Source organism: Rhinoraja longicauda, chromosome 11 (genome assembly GCF_053455715.1).
Source record: "Rhinoraja longicauda isolate Sanriku21f chromosome 11, sRhiLon1.1, whole genome shotgun sequence".
NCBI classification, from domain to species: Eukaryota; Metazoa; Chordata; class Chondrichthyes; order Rajiformes; family Arhynchobatidae; genus Rhinoraja; species Rhinoraja longicauda.
In genome coordinates, this window is record NC_135963.1 from 9,606,240 (window position 1) to 9,623,291 (window position 17,052).

Consider the following 17,052-nt stretch of genomic DNA (forward strand, 5'->3'; position numbering starts at 1 on the left):
GGAGGATAGAGTTCGGTCCCAGACCGTGGAGATATGGGATTGCCACTGGTTGCAGAATCTCATCTCGATATCTCTCTGCATTGAGATTGCCTCCAATGATGACAAGCCTTGTTTTTCCAGTGAGGGAGATGCCGCCCCACACCATCACACTGCCTCCACCAAAAGATGTTACTCTATCGGTGCAGCAATCAGCATAGCGTTCTCCGCGTCTTCTCCACACTTTGACCCTATGATCCAACTGCTGTAGGCAGAATCTGGACTCATCGCTGAACATAACGTTCCTCCACATGTTCAGGTTCCAGTGCACGTGTTGTCGACACCAGCGCAAACGGGCCTGACGGTGAAGGGCAGTCATGGCAGGCCTCCTGGCAGCCCTATGAGACCGGAGATCGACTGCGTGCAGTCTGTTCCGAATTGTCTGGGCAGAGAGCCATCGGCCATATCGTCCTGCAAACCTTGACTGCAAATCTGTAGAAGACAGCCTACGGTTCCTAAATGCTGACAGGGTGAGGAAACGGTCTTCTTCGGGTGTCGTCTTCTTGGGACGCCCACTTCGCGACCTGTCTCTGACATCCCCCGTTATATGGAACTTGGCCTTCACTTTGGAGATGGTACTAGGGCTCACTCCAAATAATGCCGCAACTTGGTTTTGCAGAACACCAGCTTGAAGTTGCCCTATTGCACGGGCCCTATCCAGATCAGTCAAACGTGGCATGCCGATTCTTGGAGCAGACACCTACTGACCACTGTAGCAGGGCCCATGCTCACAGATGCTGCCAATCAGGTGCCAATCAGGCACCTGATTGTCAGCACCTGGGGGTACCAGAAGCTCAAAACAAGCGTCAATAGCAACAGCAGAATAAGCTGTTTGGCATTGGCAAAGAAGATTTGGCAAATTTTTCATGGGCGCAACCCATATACTCAGCTCTGCTGCTCATCCCACAAATGCATGTTCCTTACAAATGTAGCACCATTTAAAAGGGAAATAAACAGGCTTTCCAACGGTATAAGATTTATTGCCAAGAAGCATTGTTACAATAAAGAAATAATCTACCAAACACAAATTTCCTTACTTTTTGTGCTATGTTTAGTTGATGCAGGTACTGTAACATTTAAAATTTATTTGGACAGGTACACGATTACGATCGGTTGAGGGAAATGTGCCAAACAGGTAAATGGGGCTAGTTGCGGCACCTTGGTTGGCATGGATGAGTTAGGCCAAAGGGCCTGTTTGCATGCTGTATGACCGTCACATGACATCTATCTTAGCCATTGCTGCAGTGTTGCTTATTGATAATTCATATATTACAGATAATACACAAATGTAAGTCATTGAATTCGACATGAAAATATTTCTCTCTCCAGGCCTGCATAATGAAGCCATAAAATAATCAGATATGTGACTTTAATAGTTTATTTATTTTTCATAGCTTAAACAATACCCCTACTGTTACTATTTTAATGATTCTTTATCTTTCTGGAAGAAAACAATTTCTTGGCAACAATGCTAGATTTTGCAATGTCTAGATTTCTGATTTAATGTATGAAGTAATCTTTTGGCAGCACTGTCATAGATGCTGAATCCTTTTTATGTTTGGTCCTTCTGATGCATTATATAAAAAACAGATATTTGTTACTTTGTGTAGATTAATGAGATTACTTTTCTGCTCAACTGGATTGCCATTATATCTGCCATCAGAATAAACCTTTTGAACTGTTTTGCTAATGCTAACATTTTTGGCATAATACATCAGTAAACAATGCTCAATTTTAAATTACAGATATGGCATGATCATTGGTTTTAACCACATTATAACAAGATGACTGAGCAGGATAACAATTCATTGTTCAGTGAGAAGTACAGCTGCAAACAAAATTAGTAATATAAATTATGGTGTCAAAATTGTACCAAGGACTCGCAGATAAAATAAGCTTATAGTCTGATATTGAATCTCTACGACACAGAAAGAGATAAATATAAGCCAATTGTCCAAAAATATATATGCTGGAGTAACTGAGCAGGTCAGGCAGTATCTTTGGAGGGAAATGGGTGACACCTTTCTTTAGGTTAATGGAGCAGGGGGCTGAAGATGGAAAGGAGAGATTAGGGTAGGACAAAGCCTGGCAAGTGATCGGTGGAAGGTAGACACAAAATGCTGGAGCAACTCAGCGGGACAGGCAGCATCTCTGGAGAGAAGGAATAGGTGATGTTTCGGGTCGAGACCCTTCTTCAGACTTACCTTCGATTTAAACCGGCATCTGCAGTTCTTTCCTACACAAGTGAGAGGTGAATACTGCCGAAGGGATGTGATTGGTAGATGGGTGGAGTAAGTGAAAAAGGCCAGAGGTGATAAGGGAAACAAAAGGATGTCAGATAAGAAAAGCAGAGGGATGACATATAAAGCTGGAGAGTGGGATGTGATACAATCATACACTGAGGCACTTCTGCTCCTGCATTTATTTTAGAACTGTGCTGTTTAATCGATATCACTCTCCTTATTAATTCTGCCAAACGGTACAGCATTTCCCCTATTTATGAAAGTGATGCATTCCTGTAAAATATTCTGTTATGTGACTCAATTTCATTGGGTGTCATCTGACTCTAGAATTCAGGATTGGTAATGTGAATTGCTTATGGAACTGTTGTGTCAAATTTCATGGCTGGCATGATTTGACACAGAATGATCAAGGTAAAATCTAAATCTGTGGGCTTTGCATCTAAAACGCAGGTGCTACCCGATCCAATATCTGGTCACATTACTGTTTACCTGGCTTCAATGGCTCATGCGACAAATACAGTTTGCCTCCGTAGCTGCGCTGTTTTGCTTCACAGGAATATGTTTACAACTGAAAACCTACTCAATGTCCAAAGTGATAACTCTGCAATTTAACACAGAAGAAAGTCTCCTGTAACTACCATTCTATGTTACCGCAGTACTGAAGGGTTCCGACCCGAAACGACCCTTTTTCTCTCCAGAGATGCTGCCTGACCAGTTAAGTTACTCCCGCACTTTGTGTCTATCTGCAATTCCTTCCTACACATTTTGACTGCCCTAACAAACTGCAGTCATGCCCTTCTCAATCAAAATGTGCGTGTCATCGTCCTTTACAGCTGAAAACTTGCTGTGCACGTAACAAGGCATTGGGGACAATCTGTAAATACTCATTTAAGTAATTGTCACACCACCTATTTTTATTATTTTATAATAGAACATTATTTTCTTCATTTGCAAGGAAAATAATTTCTTCCTCATGGAAGAATATTAATTTTATCTTATTATTTTCTGTGCTCCATGCACAACAGTTTGCAGTTTAAAGAGTACGGCATATAAAGATTAATTTGTTTTAAGTAATATCATTAACTTAGCTCACACACAGCATGTGCAAAGCAGACATTTGTTTGTGTGGGCATTTTACATAACTAGATTGCGTATCTGAAACATAATACATTTAATAAAAATTTTGACTGAGTTAGACAAATCTGTTATTCATTCTAAGACGACGCTGAAATAGTTCCAGCTCCTTCCAACCAGTCTGGAACACAGGTTTATGAGTTTAGCAAAGTAGTGCTTCTCAGATAAAACTGTGATTTAAAAAGAATCATTAAATCTTTATACAGGTAACTTATAAAATAATTATTTCTATAGTATGATATTTTATGGTGGAATTAAATTTTTGATCTTTTTAAAATACAACTGGAAAGGTTCACCTTTGATAATGCTTTGCTGAAGAAAACAAACAACACTGGTGTTTTAGCAGGCTTTGTCATGCAGCCAAAAGTCTGGTGTGCAGAATCAGTGCTCAGTGGTTTAATGGTTTTAGACACGCTTTAATGAAGGTCGACATTATGCAGTCTTATAGCGAAAAAAAAAAAGATTCTGGCAAACTAAAAAGACCAGGGGAACATTTTAAAGCTGTGGCTAATGAAAAGCCCACGCTGAACTCAGCAAGACATGGACAACAACACGGCTCTGGCTGAAAAACAGCAAGTTATGTTCACACCATGCAAGTTCCAGGCACTGACCATTCCAAAAAGTATAATCATCCATTACACATATTACTATTTGTATTACTATTGCTCATACTTCTCCACCATTCCAAATGGAAAGTCAACCAGCTACTTATTATAGCAGATGCCAGGTTTGGTATTCTGATGTGGGTTTGTCATGTCCGGTCTCTGGAAAGCCTTTCCACCATCTGCAAAGCGTCTCAAAGATGTCTATTCGCCTGGATGGGAGGAGTTCCAACATGGATCCAGAAACTCAACACTATCCAGGAAAAAGCATCTTAAAGATGTCCACCTGCTTGGATGGTAGCAGGTCCACAAGACGCAGGAAACTCAACACTGGCAATTCTATAATCTTGAAAATTAATTTCCTGCATCAGCAGAGAAACATGGCTGCAGTGTACACTATGAGATGCACTGCACCAACTTGGCAATGCTTCTCTGACAGTACTCCCCAAACCCTTGGCCACCACAACCTGTAATAAAGGTAGAAACAATGAACTGCAGATGCTGGTTAATACACAAAAGGACACAAAGTGCTGGAGTAACTCAGCAGGTCAGGTAGCATCATTGGAGAACACGGATTGGTGATGTTTCAGGTCGAGACCCTTCTTCAGACTGATTGTAGAGATGGGGCGGGAGAGGATAAAGAAGAAAGCTGGAAAGGGGGATAGGCAGACAAGAGATGGCAGATAATAGGTCGGCATAAGTGAGGGGTGGGGAAGGGTTTGCTAGGCAAATAGTCATGATATCCTTGTCATGCACTGGCCTCGTTTGAGCAGAAAGTCATTGTTCTTGAATTGACACAGGCTCACCACACTGATTATTACCTGCTCTTGTTGAACTGAAGCAAACCATCACCTCTTCAAGGCCAATTAAGAATCAACAATAAATGCTGTTCTTGATCTTGGCCCCAGAGAATGATTTTATTTTCAAAACTATGGATATTTCTTTTTAAAATGCAAGTATTACATTGGAAAGTTATTGCAAAAACAAGTCACTGATCCTTAACATTAATTCAATTTCATTTCTAACTTGATATTGTACTAAAATGTATATTGTCAAGTATCATATTAGAAACATAGAAACATAGAAAATAGGTGCAGGAGTAGGCCATTCGGCCCTTCGAGCCTGCACCGCCATTCAATATGATCATGGCTGATCATCCAACTCAGTATCCCGTACCTGCCTTCTCTCCATACCCCCTGATCCCTTTAGCCACAAGGGCTACATCTAACTCCCTCTTAAATATAGCCAATGAACTGGCCTCAACTACCTTCTGTGGCAGAGAATTCCACAGATTCACCACTCTCTGTGTGAAAAAAAACTTTCTCATCTCGGTCCAGAAGACTTCCCCCTTATCCTTAAACTGTGACCCCTTGTTCTGGATGCCTGTTGTCCAATGTGTTTACCAATTATTAATAGCATTGCTGCAATGGCTTCAGTATGTTGGATTAAGATACTTCTGGATCCATTTTTTGCTAAATGTCATCAATCACAAGCTGCTTGGGTTCCTAACCTAGTAGTGCAAATTTTAATCAAAAGGGAAGAATCAAAGAGAAAGTAGTAACCTCTATTGATATTTTAATTCACATTTTTTCAAAAGGAAATACTTCTATAATCTTTCTCTCAAATTGTCACATCAGACAGATTTTTAAAAATTTGCTTAATATTTTCTGTCTTTTCCATTGATGTTCTTCTTTGACAGTTTCATGGTGCCAATCCAATAGCCTAACTCAAATGGTTATTCTTCATGCATTAACCTTGACAGTGTTAAGTACACATTAAAAGCAAGGCAAGTTCAGTCTGAGTGGGATGCAAGCAAATTGATAAAAGTCATCGTCTAGACAATGCCGAAAGCTGAGCAATGCAGCCTCGATTTTAATAACATTTAACTGCAAGGTGTTTCAGCTCATCACAACGTCAATTTGGTATGTATGATATAAAACCACAACTGATTGCACTTCCAGAAAATAAAGTAAAACAGTAGAAAGTAGGTGATGGTGTTACATTGGATCACCCATAATTATAGATAATATTTTTTGAAGTATTGCAGACAAAAAGTAGAAGCTGAAAACAATGTATTATACAATGAAGGGTACAGAAGCAGCACAGAAAAGTGCATGGCTGCAGAAAAATGTGATTCAATCTGCTCTTGACTCTTGACTGAGTGGTCTTATATTTTGAGACCTTGAATAATTGGGGAAAGATTTAAAAGGAGTCCAATGGGGCAGCTTTTTCACGTAGAAGATGGTACGTATATGGAACAAAATGCCAGAGGAAGTGGTTTAGACAGGTACGATAACAACATTTAAAAGACATTGGGACATGTAGGCAGATGGGAAAGGTTTAGAGGGATGCAGGCCAATTGTGGGCAAATGGGGGTAGCTTAGACGGGCATCTTGGTCGGCATGGACGAGTTGTGCTGAATGGCCTGTTTCTGTGCTATATGACTATGACTTTATTTAATTTTCTCTCGTGGCTTTTCCTATACTGCCTCCTTGCAGTGTCCATTCCACACATTCAGTACCCTTTGAATCAAACAAGATACCTATTCGTTATGATCAGATGGAAATCAAGGAAGACACAAAAAAGAGACAGTACTTGTTGTATTGCATTATTGGATGATCTTAACAGAAATCTTGATCAATAACTACTGATATTGGGACAGGCAGTTTAGTAAACTAATTTTCAGGTTTCTTGGAGAGAAAACACAGGTTAGGGATCAGATAGTTATTTACAAGGTAAGGAAAGGAGAGTCATAAATGGCACCACCAGCCCAATATCCAAGACAAGCTTTCCAGTATTTCTGCAAAAATGACAGTTAAGATGCCAGCTGTTTTTTGAATGCCAAGTAACTATTTAGTTGGCGAGGAGTTTAATTCGGGAACTGTCTGGATCACGACTCTTATTGAGTTGATGTAGTGAGGAAGGCTCTATTTGGAAATATTCCATGTTTACCGAAAGGCTCAAAAGTCTGAAAACAGTCTATTACATAGTTTTTCTGGCTATTTTCTGCATGTTCCCATCAGCTGTTGTCTGGGAAGGGTATACAGTCCTTCAGGTTTAGGTGGGCATCATCTCACTTTAAAGAAATCTAAAGAGGGGCTAAAACGAGCGGCACAGTGGCGCAGCCATACAGTTGACGCCTTACAGCACCAGAGACCTGGGTTTGATCCTGATAACGCGTGCTATTTGTACGGAACATATACTTTCTCCCATTGACCACGTGGGTTTTCTCTGGGTGCTCCAGTTTCCTCCCTCACTCCAAAGACGTGCAGGTTTGTAGGATAATTGGCTTCGGTAAAATTGCAAATTGTCGCTAGTGTGTAGGATAGTGCTAGTGTACGGGGATCACTGATCGGCGCATTCTCGGTGGGCCAAAGGCCCTATTCCTGCGCTCTCTTTGTAAAGCTTAAAAACTGGAAACTAAGGCAGGTATCCTGCACTGGAATAACATGGTTACTGTCTGGAACCTTACTTTGGGGCTCTTACATGTGCACAGCTGAAAGAACCAGTCTTTTACTTCTGTGATTCCTCACCAGTCCTTTGGGCAAACTGCCCAAAAGATTGTGGGCAATGTGTCTGCCTTAACTTTCCTTTCCGAGAACCATTTTCTTGTGTGTACAATTTTGCATCAATAGGAACATTTCCAACATTGGTTTAATCAAATTAAATCCACATACAAAGAACATAGACATTTAGTTGTTAAACAAGTTAACCTGCACCCGATTCTAATTGTTTGCAGGTAGAGGTATGTGTGTGCACGTGCAAGCATGCATGGGATTATAGCTGTGATGCATTGTTGCAAAATTAGCAAACTGATAAAAGTAAAATAGGGTGTGTATGTCCATGTATGTCATCTGAGAACCTCTGAATAATGTTAAAAATATTCCTTATCAACTGAATTTATTTTATAATGTAGAAAATGCAGAGCATTTGATGCAAAATAGTGTCTTGTATAATATGGTCTTGTTTTTATTTGTGAACTCTTTTCCTTCTTGATCTCCAAATAACTAGTTACCAACAAAAGAAAGTCAAATGTCTGCATTTCAATATCAAATGGAGAAAACATATCTCCTTTCAGTACTGATGCCATTTAAAATGTACTTAGGTGAAGCTGCTCACTTGAACATAGATCTGCTAAATTTATTTATCTGGACACCATTTCTCTCGATAAAGTGAGGCTGAATAACGAAAGGTCACTTTTTCTACTTTTGGCATCCAATTTTAGCATCTGTCACTGCAAGGCAGAGTATGAAGTTTATTATAGTCTCCCAAACATCTGGAAGAGCACCTACTCAATTTGGCTAAGTTGGTAGCATTTTTGTTTCCTGAAGTCATAAAGTTGCATTTTCCAGTCTTGGTTGTGGACATAGTCTAGACATATACTTTGTGCTGTACCAATTTTGCGCAGCCATTACAGATCCTAAAATGACTATTTAAAAAAAAAGCACAAGTAGATCACCTTGATAACGCTTTTCTCTTGAACACCAACAAAAAACGATTGACTGCTCAATTATCTCATTACTGTGTGTTGTACATCTTTGTTTACAAAATAAAAGATTAAACGCACAGAAAGCACATTTCAAAGCACCATCATACATATGAATTGTGTTTAAACATTCTGAGTAATAAATTGGATTTTTATTTTTCATTAACTACATATTTAACTTTAAATTTTAGTAATTCAGTTGGGTGAATAATTTTGTCTCCAAAACTTTATCATTTTAAAACCTTGCACCTGGCAATGTAGTCTATTAATCTGTATTGGGTCCAGAATCCAATGACAGGATGCTCATTCTCCAAAGAATGCCTCACAAGTATACTATCCAAAAAACATCCACGAATCTAAACTGTCTTCCCTGCAGATCTATTAATTCTGTTTTGAATACTAGAAAATCTTGGACCCAGCCTTGAGATCAATAAATAGGGTGAAGGATTGGATTTTCTCACGTATACTTTACTTGTTCAAGGAGAAAGCATTATTATTACTAAACTAAGCTATACGTTGGACATATTTTTGAGGTTTTTGAAATAGTTTAAAGTTAATAGTCAAATAAATAAAAATGTTACAGCAGGTAAAATTCAAACAAACTTGCGGAGGGATAAAGAAATGTGGGAAGCCAACTTTGTCTCCATTACTATTTGGAAAACAACAGGGACAATTTATTTTTTGTTTCGATCAATAGTTTGGAATTTTGTATTGGAAAGAACTTAAAAATCAGAGTCAAACTGCCCAATGGTTTTTAATGTCAGGTGACAATGTGCAAGCCCCTACCCTCACACCTGCTAAAAAAAGCTGATCTGAACAACAGTAAAAATGTTTCTATTTCCTTAACCACACAAAAAAATTTTTATGGCTACTCTAAATTAAGCTCCCGTTTTCTTTAAAACAATGTCCAAAAATATTTAGAAAAGTATTAACATGTTTTTTATTAACTTTCCTGTATTGCATGCGTGTTTTCTTCCTGAAACTTGTTTACACTGATATGCCGACTAAATTACTCAATTATATCAACTTACATGAAACAAACGTTGTACTCCTGGTGCCAATTGCTTTGCCTTTATAATCCAAACCACAGGTTTTGGGGAATTCAGCACAAATACCAAAGGCTTTTGATGGACGTCAATGGAGAAAATGGGTCTTAAATTCAGTGTCACCTTTTGGGAAGAGCAAAAGAATCCATTGTTATTTATTATAGTCAAAATCTGCTTTAAAATTCTTACATAACATTCAGTTATTGATAATAATCTTTACTTTATTTATTTGTGTCATCACACAATTGTTTGCCAATAGCGAGCAAATTTTAGTGCCACGTCGTTGGCCTCTGCAAGATCCTTTACAGTGCATGTGTCATGCAGCATGTCACAACGCAGGAGATGTTCCATAGTCTGGAGGCCCCATCCCCACTCGCACTCTGCCGCATCTTCAGTATATCCCCATTTCAGCATGTTCGATTTGCTCCTCCCCATGCCTGTCCGCAGTCTGTTGAGACTGCGCCAGGTTATCCACGGTTGGTCGGAACCTAGTGGGAGTTTCTCAGAGGGATCGATTGCCATGTGAATGTCTTCCGGAGATTTCTCTTCCCAGAGTTTGAGCCTTCTGGACGATGCACTGCAGTCCAGGGGATGGATAGAAGAGAGGAAACTTCTGCATGATTTCAAACACTGAGGTAGCAAAGGATGTTCACCTAGGGGGTCTTTCATCCTCCGATTATCTGAGGCGTTCTTTTTGACTGGCTACAACTCTTCTGATTCCAGGAGGTGCAATGCCAGAGAATAGGTAGATGTTGTCAGTCTTGGTAGGTTTCATGCATCCACAGCTTGTGCAGCGACAGCTTGTGTTTAACATAGCAGGCCATAGCAGGAGCGTTCTCGTCGCGGTCCCTGTCAGATTCTACAAGTATCTGCGAATCCTGCTACCACACCACCACATAATCTTTACTTATGTTCAATCTTCAATCAAGGTGCTATGTTTGCGAAAGGTTAAGTAATACAGCTCCACTTTTTATGATCAATTATATTTGATATTACTGTAACAACTCAAAATTATCAAGGATGTTAGGATGTAAAACAAGTCACTGCTCTATTTTTCTGCTCATTGTTAAAAGGGATATATTGCTCATTAGTGAACAAGATCTTCCTAGTGTAAGTACATAAACTGGAACACATAATGTACTTGCAAATCAGCTCAGAAAATGCAGCAAAAAGCATTAAGAGAAAGGCAATCATTTTTTGTAACTTGCAACTGAATCATCCTACCACAACTAGGGAGCAGTGCTGAAGTACTATCTTTGGTGACTCTCAGACTATCCTTGATCGGACTTTGCTGGCTTTACCTTGCACTAAACGTTATTGCCTTATGTATCTTTAACTATAAATGGTTCGATTGTAATCATGCATTATCTTTCTGCTGAATGGATAGCATGCCACAAAGGCTTTTCACTGTACCACGGTACATGTGATAATAAACTAAACTAAACTGCATTTGTCAAGTATTAACATAGTTGTAGCCAGTTACAATAGTTTATCCCAGTCAATTCTGCAATGTTTTCCTCACTAACTGTTTGTGACAGAATACAGAGTATTCATCTACAACTGGTTGATTTTATCTTTCAGTTAACATCTGAGACTCATTTATCGCTATCCTTGATTATCATCCTGCCCCATGTGAGGAACAGGCCCACCAGAGGAGGTAAAATATAGTTGTAAGATTGTAGCAACACGAATTCTCAGTTTGCTCCAGACTTCAAAGTCTCGAGGCATTAGATCAAACAAAAACAAAGAACTCCTCCTGCCAGTCTGGGTCCGCACTCAATCATGATGAAATCAACATCGTCCTTGCCGAGCTACCTGTGTACATGTACCTGCCCATGGCAGTATTGGTAGAAGGGAACTCAAGGTCCAGCCTTCATTATAGAGGACATCTTCCATGGCATAATGGGGATTAGATCTAGGAACTAAATAAGGCTAATTTGTAACAGATGTAGCAACCTAAAGCTGGTAAAGATACACCAGGCTGAGAGAAAATATAGTTTAATGAAATACACTTTTGCTATTGTTACTATGCTCTGGACATTGACACAATATCAGTAACAACAACATTGTATTCGGTCACAACATGTGGTCTCACTGCTGAGCTTATCTTTACCACAGTTATTCTGTGACTAATGTTGTATCACAGGGATGATGCCAGGACCCTTTGTTTCTTGTACATTGACACCTTGGATGTGGCAAGATTTGTGTGTTTGATATCTAGAACTCATTGCCAGAGGAGAAGATGGAATCAAATATAATCATTACATTTAAGAGGCATTTGGACAAGCACTTGAATAGGCAAGACACAGAAGACTGACCTAGTGCAGGCAAATGGGCTGAGTGTAGATGGGTAAAAGGACACATGAACATGATGGGCTGATGAAGCTTTTTCAGTGAGATCCAGCCCATGACTGTGACCTGGGACCAATCCAATTTAATTCCAAAGAACTTGGAATAACTGTGAAGAAAGGTGCCATTGTATCTAACAGGACTACATACACCCTGAGCAACAGAAGCAACATGCAACAGAACAGGGTGATCCCACTACATCCCAGCCATGTGCTTCAAGATTCATCATGTATCTAACTAGTCGCTGATTAATCTGTGTGAAGAAGGTTTATACGGTCCGTTGGAATTGATTCCAATAATTTTTCTACTAATGACAAGCCAATTCATCTTTTCCTCTTTTTTTTACATCAATAAAATCTTAATAGACCTCAAATTTGCTGGCACCTCTCCAATTACCAGGGCAAATTGTAAAAGTATAAGAGCCTCCACAATTTTTTTCTCATTTCTTTTAACAACCTGGAATATATTTCATCTGGGCCTGGCAATTTATCCATTGTGAAACATGCTAAATAAACCAGTCATTGTTTTCCCTTTACTATGTCTAATCTGGCTAGCATTTCACACTTTCCCCATTAACTACAGCACTGTCACTGTTCCCTTTTTTTGTGAAGATAACTGCAAGATTTGCAATAGGAACCTTTCACATCAGGTTCAACAGGTGGTTTGCATGTCTTAGAAGGGTCCTAACCCGAAACGTCACCTATCCACGTTTTCCAGGGATGCTGCCTGACCTGCTGAGTTACTCCAGCACTTTGTTTTCTTTTTATGTAAACCAGAATCTGCAGATCTTTGTATCTCCTGGGTTACCTTTGTGCTCCTCAAGAGGCCCTACTCATTCTTTAGTAACCCCTTTTGTTTACTTCTAAAACATCTTTGGATTTTCTTTGCTATTACACAACAGCATCGCTTATTTACTTTCTTTATTTTCCTAATCTCACTTCCAATTTCATTTCTACTTTTCCAATACACATCTACGCTTTCTGCTGCATTATGTGTTACTACAATCCGAATCATGTGGCGCTGCAGGTACCTTAGAAAGAAAGTTAAGAATCTACTAGTTTAGTTTAGTTTAGTTTAGAGATACAGCTCGGAGACAGGCCCTTCACACCACCGAATCTATGCTAATCTTCGATTACTCATACACTAGATCTATGTTATCCCAGTTTTGCATCCTACACATTAGGGCTAATTTACAAAAGCTAATTAACCTACAAACCTGCATGTCTTTGGAGTGTGGGAGGAAACTGGAGCACCCTGAGGAAATCCACATGGTCACTGGGAGAACGTACAAACGCCACACAGACAGCACCAGTAGTCGGAATCAAACCCTCTGTTGCTGCTGTAAGGTCTCTGCTGCTGTAAGGCAGCAACTCTCCCGCTGCTGTGCTACCCTCTTAACATAAAGCGATTCTGTCTATCATATGTCATATGACATAATTTATGAAAGGTTACCAGTTTTATCAAAGTGCAATAACTATTATGTGTGTCAGGGACAAAAGTCCAAGTTTAGTATGAGTCGTTTAATTCAGTCAAGTCGTGAACTTCAGATAAAATGATGAAAATGTTCTATATAGTGGTGCTGGTCATCTGGCTGGCACAGGCTCTATTGCTCTGCTGCTTTTAATGCTCAAACCTTTCCCAAAGGGAACTGACTGAAAGGCTCCATTCATTCAGGCAACGTCCATCTTCTCAGATAGCCGTTCCTGCTGCCAGTTAAATAATCAGAGAGCATAACGCACTGCAAATTAAGAGCCACAGCGATACCAAATTCTGCGTTACTTTCATCCATATCACACACTCTCCTAAATCAACAGATTTTTAAAAATGCTATCTTAACCATTTTTATCATCTTGGAAAAATATTTACTTCACTATGTTTGACAAAAGGAAAAACAGCATTCCTGATTTTATCTGATGTAGCTTTCCACTCAAATCTACATAAAGCATTAACAATAGTGCCATTCATGAATGGATATGTCACAACTTTCTACAAACTCAACATACATTCTGTTTGTCTATTCTACTCAGATAATGGCAACAAAATCAGAAGACACTTTTCTTCAGAGGCCCCATAATAGACATACTTGATGTCAATTGGCCAAAGACAGCTGCACAAGTTTGTGTTTCCCAGGAGACGATGGTTTCACGGAAGGCTGAGAATTGCCACAGCAACCGACTATAAAAACAATTCTCTGATTCAGGCTTCCAGGTTCTGTTAAAGCAATTTGTATTGTATCACAAGACTAAAAGAGAAATGTTATTAAATGATCAAAGTAAACAGAGCCATTAAAATGCCATTTTGTTTTTACTGCAAAGGTGACAAGTCACAACCTGGAATTGAGTTACAACAGATGAAAGATAATGCAACCAATCCGTAAATTGATTGAGCGGTTTCTAGTGGACAGGTCTCGCAGTAAACCAGTTGGTTGATCATACATAACAACTACTCCAAATTTACATTATTCCACTAGCATGGCGACGTACACTGAGTAATATCAAATTTCACTGCAACATAAGCTGTCTACACTTCCACAGCTGTTGTAAGCTGACTACAAAAACTTATTTTCAGACAAATATTCCTCAGAAGTCATACGGAAGTAAAATGTTTTAGCTATGTGGTAATGATACAAAATAGCTGGCAAGTGAAATAATAAGATATTGAAACTCACACCAAATTGGCAAAATGTGGCAAAAACAGTAAAATGGATTTTTCTAACAAAATAATATCACCATTTAAAGATTATCTGACATGTGTTAGTTCATGATACCAACAAATTCATGGCTTATCAGAGATTGATATTATTAAGTACAGTACACCACACCATTAAACGTCATAAGAATTATATAATCTCACTAACTTGTGTTTTTACTTGTTTTTCAACTGCAAATATCAGGTGGTGGCATGCTTGAAATACAATATTGCCTACTACTACTGAAGCTATTTTTATAGTTTGTTTTTACTTTTTATAGTTTGTTATCATCCATGAGCACTGTGCCTGCTCTCCCTCCTCATTTCCTTATACTTTGCCAAGATAACTCTTCTCCAGCCAACTCCTGTTCCCTTCCAAAACTAGGCTTTGTTTCTAAATCTGGTCACAATTGGAATTCTCTGGATGGACAAAGTTAGGAATAGCACAATGGCATGGGATTGCATCTATAACTGGACTTTCTTCTGTGACTCTGTTTTTTCAAAAGAAAAAGCAACATAATGCCAATGATATTAGCGAGTACAAAAATTGCACGAACAAAGAATGAAGGAGAAGGAACATCTGAAAGGAGTTTAATAAGGAGTTAACACAGAGTATTGGAGTAATACTCTTATGTTATCGTGTCCACACATGCTAGATATTGTGTTTCAGGCAAAACTGAACACAACTCCTGGCAATATCATTGTTCTCTGCGAGGTCCTCAGCTTCGCATTAGTGCTCCAATAGAGGTCATCTCAATAGGTGCTCCATAGGTTGTGGTTCAGTGCCACATATGCAGATGATGTCTTCAGTGTCTATATAACCCCACTTCTTGAGAGCCGCTTTACAAGACCAGTAGCAGCTCTCAGTCTGTTGAGGCATTTCCATTCAGCCCAGCTTGATTCGGCCCCAGGAGGAAGTTCTCCTTTGGCACTTATGAACATGGATATCGTTGATGGGAGATTGGCTAGTCTCTCTTCCCATAACGCAACTCTGAGAGGCAACATTTGTGGAGAGAATGGACGGGCAATGTATGGGGTGGGGAACACATCTTCAGACACCTTGGTTTCCAATTTACCACTTGACTGCAAAATCTCCTTAGAATATGGCCACTTTGAAAAAATACTCCTCTCTCCAACAGTTTTGTGAGACGAGTTGGGCCGAAGGGCCAGTTTCCACACTATCACTCGATGACTTTTAGGAGCTATTTAGCTCATGGGTTGAACATGGTTTATAATGTCAATTCACTTAAGAATTGGGGAGCAGCGAGGAGATTCCGTGGACATGTTAACATTCCTGCTAAAGAGGAATTTGTTCCAGCATACTGCTCAGTGTTTCAACATAATCTTAATTTTCTGCTATTTCTTCTGCGTTTTGTTTTACTCTAAAACAGAAATGCATCTGTTCACTGAAAGTGTGCAATAATTAATGAACGTCAGTAGAGGGTTTTTTCCAAATTATTCACCCTTTTCCCATCTTTATCTTTTTTCAATGGCCACAGTAACTAAAGGAAAAGTATTCATAGTGCTTTACCCTGCTTCCACTATTTATTCAGATTCTCATCTCTGCTTACTTTTGTAGTTTGTTGCCCAAATATTTAGTCATTGATGTTTTTTTACTGTAAACATTTTCTGATCATTTTGATCTTTTAAAACTATGCTTACTACCATAAACTTGCAAAAGAAAATTCTGAAGGAACAGGCTTAGGATTTCTAATTTAAAGAATAAATGCAATATTGTATGCTTCTTTATTGTAACCAATTAGTAATATAACGTGACGCTTGTAGATTCACCTTCAGTATTGTTTTTGCAGTCTTAAAAAAACTGCTTGCTTCTTTTAACATACAAATTCTCCAATGTTCTTAAGTGTCATGCTTGAGCCATAATTTATGTTCAAATCCATGCTGGAAGTTTAAAAAAATGACCCTGGCCTGGTAATAAATGTCGATTGACATTTCCTTTTAAATGGGAACAGTGCTTTATAGAAAGTAATGGTAAATATGAACTAAATTTGAACCTTTGAAAACTTAATATTTCCTTCCACCATAAACATCTACCAGCCTTGTCCAGTGATGACACTTGCGTAGTAAGGAACTGAAGATACCGGTTTACATCAAAGGTGGACACAAAATGCTGAAGTCAGCAGGTTAAGCAGCATCTCTGGAGAAAACGAATAGGCATCGTTTCAAGTCGGAACTCTTCTTCAGACCTTCTTCACACATATTCCATTGCTAAATAGAGTAGACAACGTTCAATAGACATACTAATGGAGATTCCAATATATAAACAACCTCACCATTCCATACTCTCACCTCTGGTAGTTGAGACTTCCATGCTTATGCATGTCGTTTTATAAAAATAACTGGATGGTGAATCAGCTGAATTAAGGAATCGTTTGAATCTTGACTGCCAGTCAACCAGAGAATTTCCCATCAACAATCTTTTTATAACTAATAAACCAACATAACTA

General features: G+C 39.0%; 1 protein-coding gene across 4 annotated transcripts in view; it reads right to left on the reverse strand.

Moving 5' to 3' along the window:
• The window catches only part of tgfbr3 (transforming growth factor, beta receptor III), a 126,984-nt gene that overhangs the window by 56,712 nt on the left and 53,220 nt on the right, over nucleotides 1–17,052 (reverse strand). For all 4 annotated transcript variants that reach the window (XM_078408204.1, XM_078408205.1, XM_078408203.1 and 1 more), the window contains exon 4: nucleotides 9,533–9,670. In XM_078408204.1, the coding sequence (XP_078264330.1) occupies nucleotides 9,533–9,670 (138 nt within the window). The remainder of the gene's footprint in view (nucleotides 1–9,532; nucleotides 9,671–17,052) is intronic.